The sequence below is a fragment of the Bacillus rossius genome, chromosome 11 (assembly GCF_032445375.1).
Source record: "Bacillus rossius redtenbacheri isolate Brsri chromosome 11, Brsri_v3, whole genome shotgun sequence".
NCBI lineage: Eukaryota > Metazoa > Arthropoda > Insecta > Phasmatodea > Bacillidae > Bacillus > Bacillus rossius.
In genome coordinates, this window is record NC_086338.1 from 37,074,270 (window position 1) to 37,087,407 (window position 13,138).

At 44.1% G+C, this 13,138-nt stretch overlaps 1 protein-coding gene across 2 annotated transcripts in view; it reads right to left on the bottom strand.

Annotated features, from left to right (window-relative positions):
• Positions 1 to 11,176: 11,176 nt before the first annotated feature.
• Positions 11,177 to 13,138, bottom strand: part of LOC134536817 (2',5'-phosphodiesterase 12-like) — a 151,483-nt gene continuing 149,521 nt past the window's right edge. For both annotated transcript variants that reach the window (XM_063376798.1, XM_063376795.1), the window contains one exon: positions 11,177 to 13,067. In XM_063376798.1, coding sequence (XP_063232868.1) covers positions 12,825 to 13,067 — 243 coding nt within the window. In that variant the 3' untranslated portion in view covers positions 11,177 to 12,824. The remainder of the gene's footprint in view (positions 13,068 to 13,138) is intronic.

The following is a 13,138-nucleotide window of genomic DNA, read 5'->3' on the forward strand; positions in this document are numbered from 1 at the left end:
TTTAGTCGGGATAGAACGTTTGAAGTGTACTGTGGCAACCTGTACTGGAGAGGCGGGCAAGGACGCTTGGTACCGAAACTGCCGGGCCTTCAAACACGTGCGGTGTATGGACCAGACCGAGCAGGCTTCTTCACGCGACATTTGGTACGACTGCACCGAATGTCGGGAGGTGAAGTTCGCAACACGCGGGGCGGCGTTCGCCACGGGGACGCGAGTCTATGTCGAGCCAACAAATGCGTGCGCGTGACCTACGCCTGTGGGTCACATCGAGCTGCCCGAATTTTCTGGACGGACGTGTGACGACCCGGGGAAGTTCATGCGAGTGTGTCATGAGAGACTGAATCGGTACGGCGTGCCGGACATGGAGTGGGCAGAGCGCGTGGGAGGCGCGCTAAGAGGGGAGGCGAAGACGTGGTGGAGCATCGTCAGTGAATTCGACATGCCCTGGTCGGAGTTCACACGGCGATTCGAGGCGCGGTTCGCGGACGTGAAAGCGGAGATGGTCAGAACGGAGTTGTACTGTCTGGAACAGAGTCTGAATGAATCGGCGGAGGCGTTCATTGTCAAGAAGCTCCGGCTACATAGACGGCTATTCCCGGCGAGCGGCCCGGAGGGATTGTTGGAGCGCATCGTCGAGCTGATGCGTCCGGAGCTACGCCCGCATCTACGACATGCAACCCGCCAGACGGCTGAGGAGTTCACGCAACACGCGCGCGCCGTTGAGTATGACTATAAGTCGGTACGGTCATCCAAATCGACAGTACGAGCAGAGACCGTGACAGCCGCTGACGCAACGGCTGTGGTGCCGTACTTCCCATCCGCCAACAACAGTCGGCAGGAACGCCCGCCACCGGCGTGGCGTAGACGCGAGATTGGCGTGGGGCAGCCACCGCAATGCCACTCGTGCCCGAGTGGCACCTTCCACTGGCATGAGGACTGCCCAGTGCGCAACCGATATCGACCAGCAGCACAACGGAACGATCCGTCGGTAAACGGGCAGCCGGGGGCGACGCGTTAACACGGCCCGCCACCCCCGTGCAACCGGCTATCACAACAACAACAGCTGGACCAAGCCTGGGGCACGTGAGCGTGGAGGAGTGCGTGCTACTTCGCATCCCGGTCGTGGTCAACGGGCGGGCAGTCAGTGCCCTCATTGACACCGCCGCCAGCCACAACTGTGTGTCATCGCAGTTCGCCGAAGGGACGCCCTTCGAGGCCTGGCCGGGCCAACTCCAGCTGGCGACCACTGGGAACGCCTGCCACACCAGGGGCGTCGTAACGCTGCACGTGGACGTGCGCGACCAACGTTCGAGCACCACGGCGTTGGTGGTCGACGACCTCCGAGACAACATTATCCTGGGACATCCGTGGCTGTACGACCAAGGTGCCATGATCGAGGTACGCGATGTGTGCGTACATGTAGGCAACCAGGGCCGCCGTACAGTGTATGGCCTCGGACGCTCACCGCCACCAACCAAGCACCAGGTCAGTCTCGCTACTTTCAAGCATGGGGTGCCCCGTGAGCACCAGGCAGCTATCCAGAGTGTAATTGTACCCCGCAGTGACGTGTTCGCGACTGCCGATCCGCTGAGACGTACGACGGTCGCAGAGCACTCTATTCCTACTCACCCCCACAACCCTATGTTCATCCCTCCTGGCAGCTACGGGCACACGGGGAAACAGACCATCCTGAATCAAGTGAGGGAAATGTTGCGAGATGGCATTATCGAGCCTAGCGAGAGCCCATACAACTTCCAGGTCGTGCTAGCGGAAAAAAAAAGATGGCACTTTACGTTTCTGCGTTAATTTTAAACCAATTAACAAGGTAACAGTAAACGCACCACCTCCACTGTTGAACATCGCAGATACAATCGCGGGGTTGGGTAATGCAAAGATTTTTTCCTCGTTAGATCTAAAAGCGGGTTACTGGCAAGTACCCATACGCCCAGAGGACCGCCCTAAACCGCTTTTACGACTCCGGGCGGCAGACGGTTTCAGTTTTGCGCCATGCCCTTTGGATTGCAGGATGCACCCGCCACGTTCCAGAACATGATGACGCGTGTATTAGGGGACTACGCGGGCAAGTTCGCGGCCGCATATCTTGATGACATCATTTGGTCACAGACATGGAACGAACACACGCACCACCTCGCGTTGATCCTAGAGCGACTAGCCGCCCACAGGTTTACATGTAACCCCGAGAAATGTCACGTAGGTACAACGGAACTAGATTTTTTGGGCCTGGTCGTGAATGCGGAGGGGAATCGGCCAACGTCACAACAACTGTCTGTCATTGTAAACAAGCCTATCCCAAACACTCGTAAGCAGCTGCAATGGTTCATCGGACTGGCCAATTGGCTACGTGCGTTCATACCAGAGTTCTCTGTCATCGCCTCACCACTGACCGAACAGCTGTCACCAAAAAAATCCTACCGGTGGACCACGGAAATGCAAGCATCTTTCAAGGAATTGAAACAGCATTTTAGGCAATGTCACTTGCTGGCCCGACTAGAACCAGGGAAGCAGATAATTGTACAAACGGACGCAAGCCAACAGGGAATAGGAGCCATATTGTTACAGCTTGGAGATGCTGGCGAGCCTCGCATAATTGAGTACGCGAGCGCCAAGTTCGGGGCAGTAGAGCAACGCTACAGTGTGAATGAGAGGGAGTGTTTGGGCATGGTGTGGGCCCTGAGGAGGTACAGGCCACACCTAGAGGGCCAGCATTTCATACTGCGGACAGACAGCCAGTGCCTGAAATGGCTTGCCACTATGCAGGGGCGGCGGTCAAAATTGACGCGGTGGGCTATGGTCCTGCAAGCACTCGACTTTACAGTGGAACACGTCGCTGGCAAACAGAACGAGCTGGCCGACGAGCTGTCGCGTAACCCAGACGACACGGTAGAGGCGCGGGACGATGCGGACTGGGACGAGCTCCTCCCACCCACGAGCGGCACACCGACACCTAGGCCACACACACTTAGTCAGGCGGCGGCGCTGTGTGCGATCACAGATGTAAACAATACCCCTACCCTACCGCCAGGGGCGGAACTAGACGATCTAGACGCATTCGTGCGCGCGGCACAACGCAGAGACGAACACACGCAAGGGCTAATACGTCAGTGCGGGGAGGCGGCGTGCGAGGGGTATCGTGTGCTCGAGGGATTGTTACAGGCACGCACCGCAGGCACTCAACAACCATGGCGGACATTTGCACCCGCAGTGACGCGACGCGAAATATTCACAATGTTACATGTGAACAGACTAGCCGGACACCCGGGTACGGATCAGACTGTACGTGCAGTACGAGACCTCTTCTTTTGGCCCGGGGTTAACAAGTATGTGAGGGACGGCGTGCGAGGATGCCGACACTGCCAACGGCGAAAGGCGCGGCGAGCCGATGGGCGAGAACAACAAAGACCCCGGCGACCATCCGAGCCATTTCACACGGTCGCTCTGGATTTGATGGGGCCGTACCCAAGGTCAGCGCGCGGGAAGAGATTCCTGTTGGTTGTGACGGATTGCTTCACGCGCTGGGTCGAGGCCTTTCCGCTGTCAAACTGCCGCGCTGGCACCATTGCACGCACCATGGACACAGAATTTTTCCCGCGCTGGGGCTACCCACGCGCTGTGTTGACGGATAACGCGTCACAGTTCTCGGGACGGAAGTGGAGGGAGCTATGCGAGGCGTGGCGAGTCACGACGCATACCACGCCGTTGTACCACCCCCGCGCTAACCCCACCGAGAGGCGCAACCAGGAGATAAAGGCGCAGCTGAGACTCCGGCTGGCTGAAGACCACACCCTGTGGGACACGCACATTCCGGAAATCACTTATTGCCTGCGGCGCCGTGTGAACACAGTTACCGGTGAATCTCCAGCCACACTCGTGCAAGGACGTAACCTACCCCTGCCCGGCCAGTACCGGGTGCAAGAGAGATGCGCGGAGGACAGGGAGGGTACCCCAGAGGAGCGCGGGCGGAACATCGCTATGACGCATGGATAGGCTCGTCGCAGGCAGGCGGCCTACTAGGCGCAACACACACCCGTCACCACACGACCACCGCCGCCACTGACACCTGGGCAGATGGTGTACGCGCGTCTACATCCACTCTCAGCTGGAAAGCAAAACTTCTGTGCGGAGCTTGCACCCAAGTGGATCGGCCCCATAGCAGTGTTGCGCATACCAGGCCCCACCGCGGTCGTAGTCACACTTCCGAGTGGTCGTGCCGCGAAGTACCATCGGGATGATGTACGAATCGCGCACGGAGGCGGGGAAGGAGGGCCTGAGGGAGAGGGAAGCGAACCTGTGACCCCCACAGTTACCGAGGACCAACATCACGCCAATGCTGAGACATCAACCCCTATGGACAACGAGGGCGCAGGATTCCAGGGGTTTCCAGGAGTGGAAGTGGAGTCGCCAGTTCCAGCCCCACGCAGAACGGGCCTGACAAGACAGCTGTTCACAGAGACAGACGGAGAGGACTCTCCCTTCCGCAGGTTCGCGGAAACAGACGAACTGTCGACGAGAGGAGACGGTATGCCCTTGCCTCTGATATGGACGCCAGACGAAGCGGACGAACGACCAGAGTCGCCGGACAGCCATGAGATGATGTGGCCATTCCACTATTCCATAGAGGACTCAGACTTTCGGGTCTTCGTGGAAGAACCCGCAGAATCTGAGGCAGGTGAAGGAGAGAGAGGAGCACCCGAGCCCGCTCCAAGGTACAACCTACGACCCAGGAGACATCCAAGGGCACGGAGCTGCTGCTCAGCTGGCGAAATGTAAACATTGCCACAGGGAGCGCGAGGTAAACAATGCCACGCCCACTCAAGGTCGGGAGATGTCATCACATCGGCCTACTTTAGGAGGGGGCAATTGACGTCGTCCAGGGCTACGCCCATCTGAGCCCGATGTGCCACCACCTCCCTCCCCTCCTGTTAATCCTCCCGGCTGACGTGTTTTAAATAGCGCGCCGCCGCAAGAGGGCGCTGTAGAATCAGTGCTTCGCTCCCCAAGATATAATAATACTGTGCAAATCTTTTGTTTTGTTCCCCAAGTGCCAAATGTTTTTATATTAAAATTTATTGTAGTTTTTATGCATTTCAATCACTAACCACGTCCGCGGCACGACGGGAGACAGGGTAACCGTTCAGGGCGCTTAGCGCCAAACACCCCCCCCCCCCCCCCTCTCCGCCCCGCTACCTCTGCGGCCATTGCTCGCGCAGTCGCTTCCCGTCGCCAGCTGAAGAGAGACGCTCCGTTCCGGCTCTCCGAGGACTTCGCCTTTGTGCGTCTATCGAGGTGGTTGGACCACAGCTGTGCCTGTCGTGCCGCGAGGCGTTTTCATAGGGCGATTGTGTTTGCGTACTTCGAGTATTGTCTGTCGGCGTGTGGGGCGCCCTGAGATCCCACTGCGTGGTTAAGGTAATTGCGAAAGGGGGAAACGAGTCACGCCGCCACACGGGCTACGTCACGCCTGAGACAGAGTCTTCTTGCCGGGTCCGTGCCCCCTAGACACGGTGGTGCCCACTAAAAGTACGTTATAAATACTACCAAATCCCCCGACCTTGTCAGTACTACTTTGAACAAAAAGAATTAATTTTCAAAGGACAGAAAAAAAAAACTAATTGAATAAGTAGACATGCAAATAATAATGTAATTAAATTGAAAAAGGCAGCTTTGTTATGTACTGATAAAGTAACTTTGTCAAATATGGCATGAAGCATGTTTAAACTCTGAAAACTTGTTTTGTTGTAAGCACTGAATCCAATAAGATTTTTGTATAACTTAATGAATTTTATGCTCTAATAATAAAAAAAAGAGAGTAATTAACAGTAGTACAAAATGTCAATAAAATAAGACAAAATAAAATGCCAAAATCAATTCCATAAAACAATTGTAAACAACCACTGTACGCATAGTGGTGAAATCACATCAGAGCAAAATTTAACTAAATAATCAATCAGCCATTGGGATCCATGCAGCATAACTATACTTTTAAATTATTTATAAAACACAACACAAACATTTGAAGACATTCAAAAACACCTATGTTGGGATATATATTTTATTTATGACAGTAAATTACAGCTTATTAAATTTAACAGTAATGGAGAAAAAAAGTTTTTAACAACAGAAAGTAACAAACTTGTAAACACATTCTAAATAAATATATGTAATTTATTTTTCTCAAAAAATAATAGGGTCCAGTTAATCTGTTATCAGTCTTATTCAAACACACAGCACAAAACAAAATAAATGTGATCTAAAAAACAATATTATTAAAGCATAATTAAGTCTTATTGAAATACACTAATAATATCGCAAACAAATTTTTTTTTTGAGATTATGGTAACAAAGAATTTAAAAAAAAAACATGAAACATGAGGAGAGGTGTTACATTTTAGATTAATGTGTTTATCTTTTATAAATACTGAAAATAAAGCACTACAGTAGAACCTGGTTATGTTTATCAAGAGGGCATAAGGAAAAAAAAAACATTATAAGCAGGAATTATTAATTTAGCACATGTCAGGGTTTGAACTTTTAACCAATTGTCTCATCAAGCTATATAAACAAAATCAAATTTAAAACCATTGATGGATAGTCAATGCTTGAATTTGCTTAACCAAGACAAAAATTTAACTTCATTGTGCTCCTAGCTTCTATTTTATTTGTGTTTACAGACACACTGCAACATTTCTGTAAAATATTCATGATTCATGACAATGAAAAAAATTAAATTTTTCATCAGCAAAAGAAAACCCTTTTTTAATCTTGTCATTGCGGACAGGGGCGTAGCCAAGGGGGGGGGGGGGATTTAGGGGTTAAAACCCCCCCCTTAGCACCAAATCTTTAATTAATTTCTTATTCATCACTCAAACAAATTTCATATTAAAATTAATAATTTTTTTATAATTACAATATTTAAATTTAAGAACCGAAAACTGCTAAAATAGCACTAATTACACCTTAAAATCCAAATTTTCCCGGGGGAGGACCCCCAGACCCCCCGCTTTAATATGGGGGGGCCATGCTTCTTAACACCCCCCATACACAAATCCTAGCTACGCCACTGATTGCTGAACAGTTGGCAAACTAAAATATTATAGGACTATGTATATACATTTGAAAACACACAAGAATGGCAAAGAATGGAAGGATTTGTAATTTTTTTTTCCCTCCAAGACAAGGGTTCCAACAGACAAGTAACTGCGAATATTAAGTACCTTCGATATATTGAATGCACAGCATTAGCCAGCACTAACATGTAGCTCATAGTGTTACAGCACACTTACATTTAGTTTTCTCATACAATCCTATTTGAACCTAAATCCATGATACAGGAGTGATTGTAAACAAAAATGCACGTTAAGTATAAAGTAAACCTTTTACATGTTAAACTTAACAGATGGCATAAGTGTTGGAATAGTTAGGTTTTTATAACATTTTTTTGAATTTAATGAACTATATAAAGAGGAAATGCACTATTCGTAAAACACTACAATCAGGAAATAAATACAGTAGAACCTCATTTTTACATACCCGGGATTTATTAATTCCTGCGATTTGTTTTTTTCTCTCTTTTACTTGCACTGTCATTTTCCATATAGTATTAATGCATTGCTTTCCCGCTTTATGTGAAAGCATTTCCCGCAGTCTATGTTGCAACAGCGTTGAATTTAATACCATGCCAAGTAAAGTTTAGACGGAACAATACTAGTTGAAAACAAATATCTTGAAGTTTAATCATTATACATTACTACATCTGTGCTCACAGCCAGAGATTAGGAAAGGATACAGATGGAGCATTAGCCATCAGATGTAAAGCCTCCCCCTCCCATTTTCTTCTTCTGTTTTTTCACATACCAGTATGGTGGATGTTTAATTATATTTGTATCTGCTTTTATTAACAACTGTAGTTAAACTTTTCGGAAGAAAATGATACCAAAATATCACTGATTAATATGTTTATGTATATTAAAAGTCCGAAAAGAATCTTCATAACACAAATGTAATGATATGAGTTGGCATTTTTCTCAAATTTAAACTCCAATACAGGTACAGCTGATACATTTGTAAACAAACAGCTGCCATATTGGTATGAATAGTACAAAGCCCTCCCCTATTGGCTTCACACCCCTCATCAAGAATTAGACCTTATGCTCCATTCTAATGTCTGGTTACTGCAGCTTCATTTGCCAATGTAAACAACTTTCTTTTGTGCAATATGCCACTGTAAACCATACGGCCACAAACCAAAACTTTGGTGACGTGAAAACGAAAATTAAGTTTATTTTGATATTTCTATCCTTTAAACTTTAGTGTATTATACATGAAATTAAAATTGTAAATGTGTGTTTTACATAAACAAACAATGGATTAATCTGCCATTATTAAAATAAGTTTTATAGCAACATAGCAAATTCTCTAAATATGAGTCCACGTGTGTGTTCGGCGATGTTCATTTTACCACATTAGAAATTTTTTTGGAAAAGCAATGGGAAGCAATGAATTTCCTAAACATTGCAATGCAAATGTTTTTAACTTTTTCTGTTCCTAAACTTAAACCAGCGTTTTGAAAGTAGCTGTTTGTTTAATACAATTATTTCTGATAAAAATCTGAAATTAATTAAATGTTAACATACAAATAAATTGTGAAATAAAATCTCACAATAAGTAGTGGACATTTTGAGATGCTTCAAAATTCACATCTCTTACTCAAGAACTAAAATTTTCATGTTCAACTTTAAACAATTGTGAATTACCACAAGATTGGATGGATTTATTATTTTCACCATTTGACATAATGAAGTTCTAGTTAATATATTAAAACGTAAGCATCTCAGACATTATATTTACTGTGGTGTAAATTTGCTTATTTTTCCACCGTAGTGAAAATAAAAATGTTTTTTAAACACTTCCCTCTTTATACATTTTCCCGATTTTACCATATTTATCTCCTGGTCCCTTGAAATATGTAAAAACGAGGTTCTACTATATATTGTCCTTACGGGGAAAATGTTGGAACTTTAAAAATATGACATAAATAGGAAAACAAAATAAGCAGGAACATTATAACAGGGTTCTACTGTATCCGAAAGCATTTTTTAGAAGGCATTATTCGAGCACAGCCATGGGTGGAATTGGGGTGAAAGATAATTATTACTATTACAATTAAAAATACTTTTCACTTTATCATGTCAATAGCTAGATTATTATGTAGCTGGACGCTTCTAAATACAAGTTACATATTTTGTTGTTATCATTGCAACATTTCTTCCTCAATGCAACTTATCACTGATAAGTGAAACTCCAGTTATCCTAGGCAAAATTTTCACAGTTTTTGAAATTTCTTCCTATGTACAAGTACTTGTTTAAATCTATCCATAAACTGACTAGCTGTGTGAAGCTTGCCTACAAGTCACCAGCTGATACATTCAGTACTTAACTGAGCACGGCTTTTTCACACCTTTTCCGACTAAATGGAAAATCCTGATCGACGCCAATTTCTGACAGGCATTTTAATACATCTGCCATCAAAGGAAATGTACAATACAACTCTTATCTCAATTAATTACAAGAATAATATATAAATCATTCTCGATTTTCATATTTTTCTAGGAACTCCATACATACATTTTTTTTCTTTTACAGTGAGTTCACCCTGATCTGTTACATAATCAACTTGCCTAAGTTTCATCACCCTTGAATTTCTACGGTGCAGATCTTATGTTGTCTTACTGAAAACTGCACTTACTTATGAGGTTTGTTTTATTCCAAGTATCTTTTTTTGACCTTTTTAACTCTTGGCGCACACTTGCATATTTTACTCGCAAGGAACATTACGGCGGATGGCCGTGTTACTCGAGGGAGCTAGATGCTCTCAGGTCACTTGGGTCATGCACTAGATGCTCCTCCTCTTGAGGAAGAGTTGCGAGGGCAAGTCGTCTGCTGGTTGTTTCTGCACAATAATCTACTTCCGTGTTGATTGTAATGCTCCGTGTATTGCGGTTTTAAGGACAATAAATAAATTATGTATTACGTTAAAAATTACAATAATGATGATCATATATTTACCTCTTATGATATTTTTTGAATAGAGTGTTTTTGTTAACACGTATTTATTTAATTACTACAGGTTATATGCAGCATATTAGTATTGACGATCTTACGTTAAAACACATACAACATAATTTGATTAAGCTCTCATCATAAGTGGCATGATATTCGGTATTGCCTAACAAGTTTTACCAGCAGATGAATCTTAATTCGCAATTGTATTTTTCAAGACGTCTGCTTTTGCGCCAGGTAACAATAAAAAAAAAACATCAAGTCGTTCTCTTTGCGTATATGAGTGTTACCAACACTTTTTGACCTAGGTTCATTTGCTACTAACACTTATAAGTCCCAGAGAGCAAAAGAGATTGTGAGTAAAACAAATCTATGTACTCTCTCTAAATCTAACATGTCACTGAAACGAGCATAAGAAGACAGGTTTAGTGCAGGCCAAGCATCTTGGGAGCAGGGGGACGAACATTAAGAGTAAGCACTGTGAAAGGGAAAAGGGATGCATACCAGTGTGTGGCACAGCCAAGAAGGTTGAAAAATCTCTTCGGCATGCAGCACTTTCTACTAGTTTTTTTTTAAATCATTCAAAATATGTTGACCTTGAAGTGCTTAATGAACGATGGAGCCGTGTGGCAAGCGTAGAAAAAGGAACAATGACTAGAGACAAGATTTCATGGTTTTATTTTTAGTCCAACTTCATTTTTGAAATACAGGATTTTGAAGTTATAGTTTTTATTTTTATAAAAGCTGTTTTGTAATACTTACCCACCAAAATAGCGGTAAAATTTACATGCTGCATTTTTTACGATTGGTCAAAAACATTCAGAACAATAAAAATAAATTACTAATAGAATTCGAGGTTTGAAAGTGATTCAATAATAAATGCACAATAAAATAAGTTAAATTAATTTTTCTCATCCATGCACTTTGGAACAAATTTTGTTTGGAAATAATGCCAGTCCTTGAATTTCAAACATTAAAAGATTACTTTTTTAATAATTTGAATTCAGTTTTGGTATAATGCTACTTATATATCCATGATTTAACTTGCATTTTGGTGCTATATGGTGCATCAAGGGCATCGCCCCCCTCCTCCCCCCCCAGAGCCCTAGAGATTCAAAAAAATGTAGCCAAATGCAAAAAAATACATACTTTTCCCACAACTTGCCCCCCCGGCCATCAGATGGCCATCGGCTGGCAATGCCCTTGTGGTGCATTAACTTGCCTTTTGGTACTATACGGTGTTATTTCGGTTTTATCGCAATTCACCACATAATCTTATCCCTAACAATGATGTTTCAAGAACAGTTGATGTGTAACCGCATCAGCACCATTAGTTGCGCAGGGCTCCGCCTACTGTTCGGCTCTTCCAGTCCTATCCGAGCTTCACTTCTTCATTTCACTAGGGATACCAGCTAGCAATACGATTGGCCTGCACTATAACTCGAATAATAAATGAACACACACCAAGCAGATAGGAGTAAACAACTTTGAAAGTGCCTTTATACAAATAATGCAATATATATATTTTTTAAATCATATTTTGACCGCTCAACTGTATCTCTGATTGGCTTAAGAATTCCACATTACAAACAACATAAAATACTATTTAACAGAATAACATGATAAATAAGTGTGCAAAAAATTATAATAGCCACTGTACAATGTAACAAACTATAGCCTTTCGCAGGAAATAAAATTAAACATAGATATTTTACAATAAATAACGTGTTATATGTATGATTATATTTTGTCATGAAAATAAATGGACACCTGCACATTCAATGCACAACAAAAAAGTTATGACTAGATCAGATAGTTTTATGAGAATAAACAAAATCTCAACTTCAGAAATGAAATTTGGCACACACACACACACACATATGATATCCAATTAGTGCACACGGAAATATTTTATCTGGCTATTAAAAAAAAAAATATCTAGTTTTCATCACTAAGCAATAGTTTCAGCCATGAACCAAAAAGGTCATTTTACATGGTTTCTTACAGTAGTGTTGAAGAATTTTTTATCAAGATATAATTTTGTTTCTGTCTCAAGAAAAAAAAAATTTAGTTTTGGAGTGAGGAGGGGGAGGAGGGAGAGAATCCTCCGGTTCTAAAAAAAATCTGAGCTGTGCCAGAAGAGATGACTAAATCATAAGGTAACTAAAAGTTAAGACCTTGGGCTCTGAGGAACTATGTTATGATATGTAGCATATTTATATTCACTAGATGAAATATCAACATGGGTTACAGTTATAAATTTATGTTTATTAGAGTTAAAATTCAAATTTGGTGCAGGTTTTCAATGTCAGAAAATAAATTGTTACCAGAACTCAATCTAATGGCAAAAATAAATACGATTACCAATTTTTTTCCCCCCTAAAACCAAAAAGAGCATTACACTAAGCAGTAAGCGTAAAATTTTATTCAGAGTTCATGCAGTTAACTATAATTTATAATTAAAGTTTTTGAGATTTTTGTTCCTGTACAATTTTCATCTAAATTATCCAGTTGAATATCTGATAAAACAGTACAGTTGTTTAGCAATAATAATAATATCGGGTATCTTCATAGTGACGAAGATATACGAGCAAAATGTACCACAACAGTATGTGACGAAATGAAAAATCTAAACTCGCCAATGATGGGTATCACAGCTAGTATAAATGTATTATATTTAGGTACTAGTACAATTTAGACAGTTGGTTATCAAAACAACGTGTTAGATACACGGTAGGTACTCCCGACTACGTGTTCCCGGCAACCGTGCCTCTCCCTCCCCGGCTCCTCCCGCGAGGCTTGCGGGCTCTTCGCCTGCCGGGGGCCACCTGCAGGTCCCCCAGCTTCGCCTGCAGCCTCGACGGGCCGCTGGCATCGGCGTCCCGGCGCCACCCCAGGTCTGCCACCAGCGCCAGGTGGTCCGAGGGGAACGCCAGACTCGGCAGCGCCACCTGAGCCTGCAGCTCGCTCTCCGCCGGGATCGGCACCGTCTGCGAAGCGATACAACCGACCCCCCGGTCGTTCCGAACCGTCTGTGCCTGTGACACTTTATCTGCGTGGA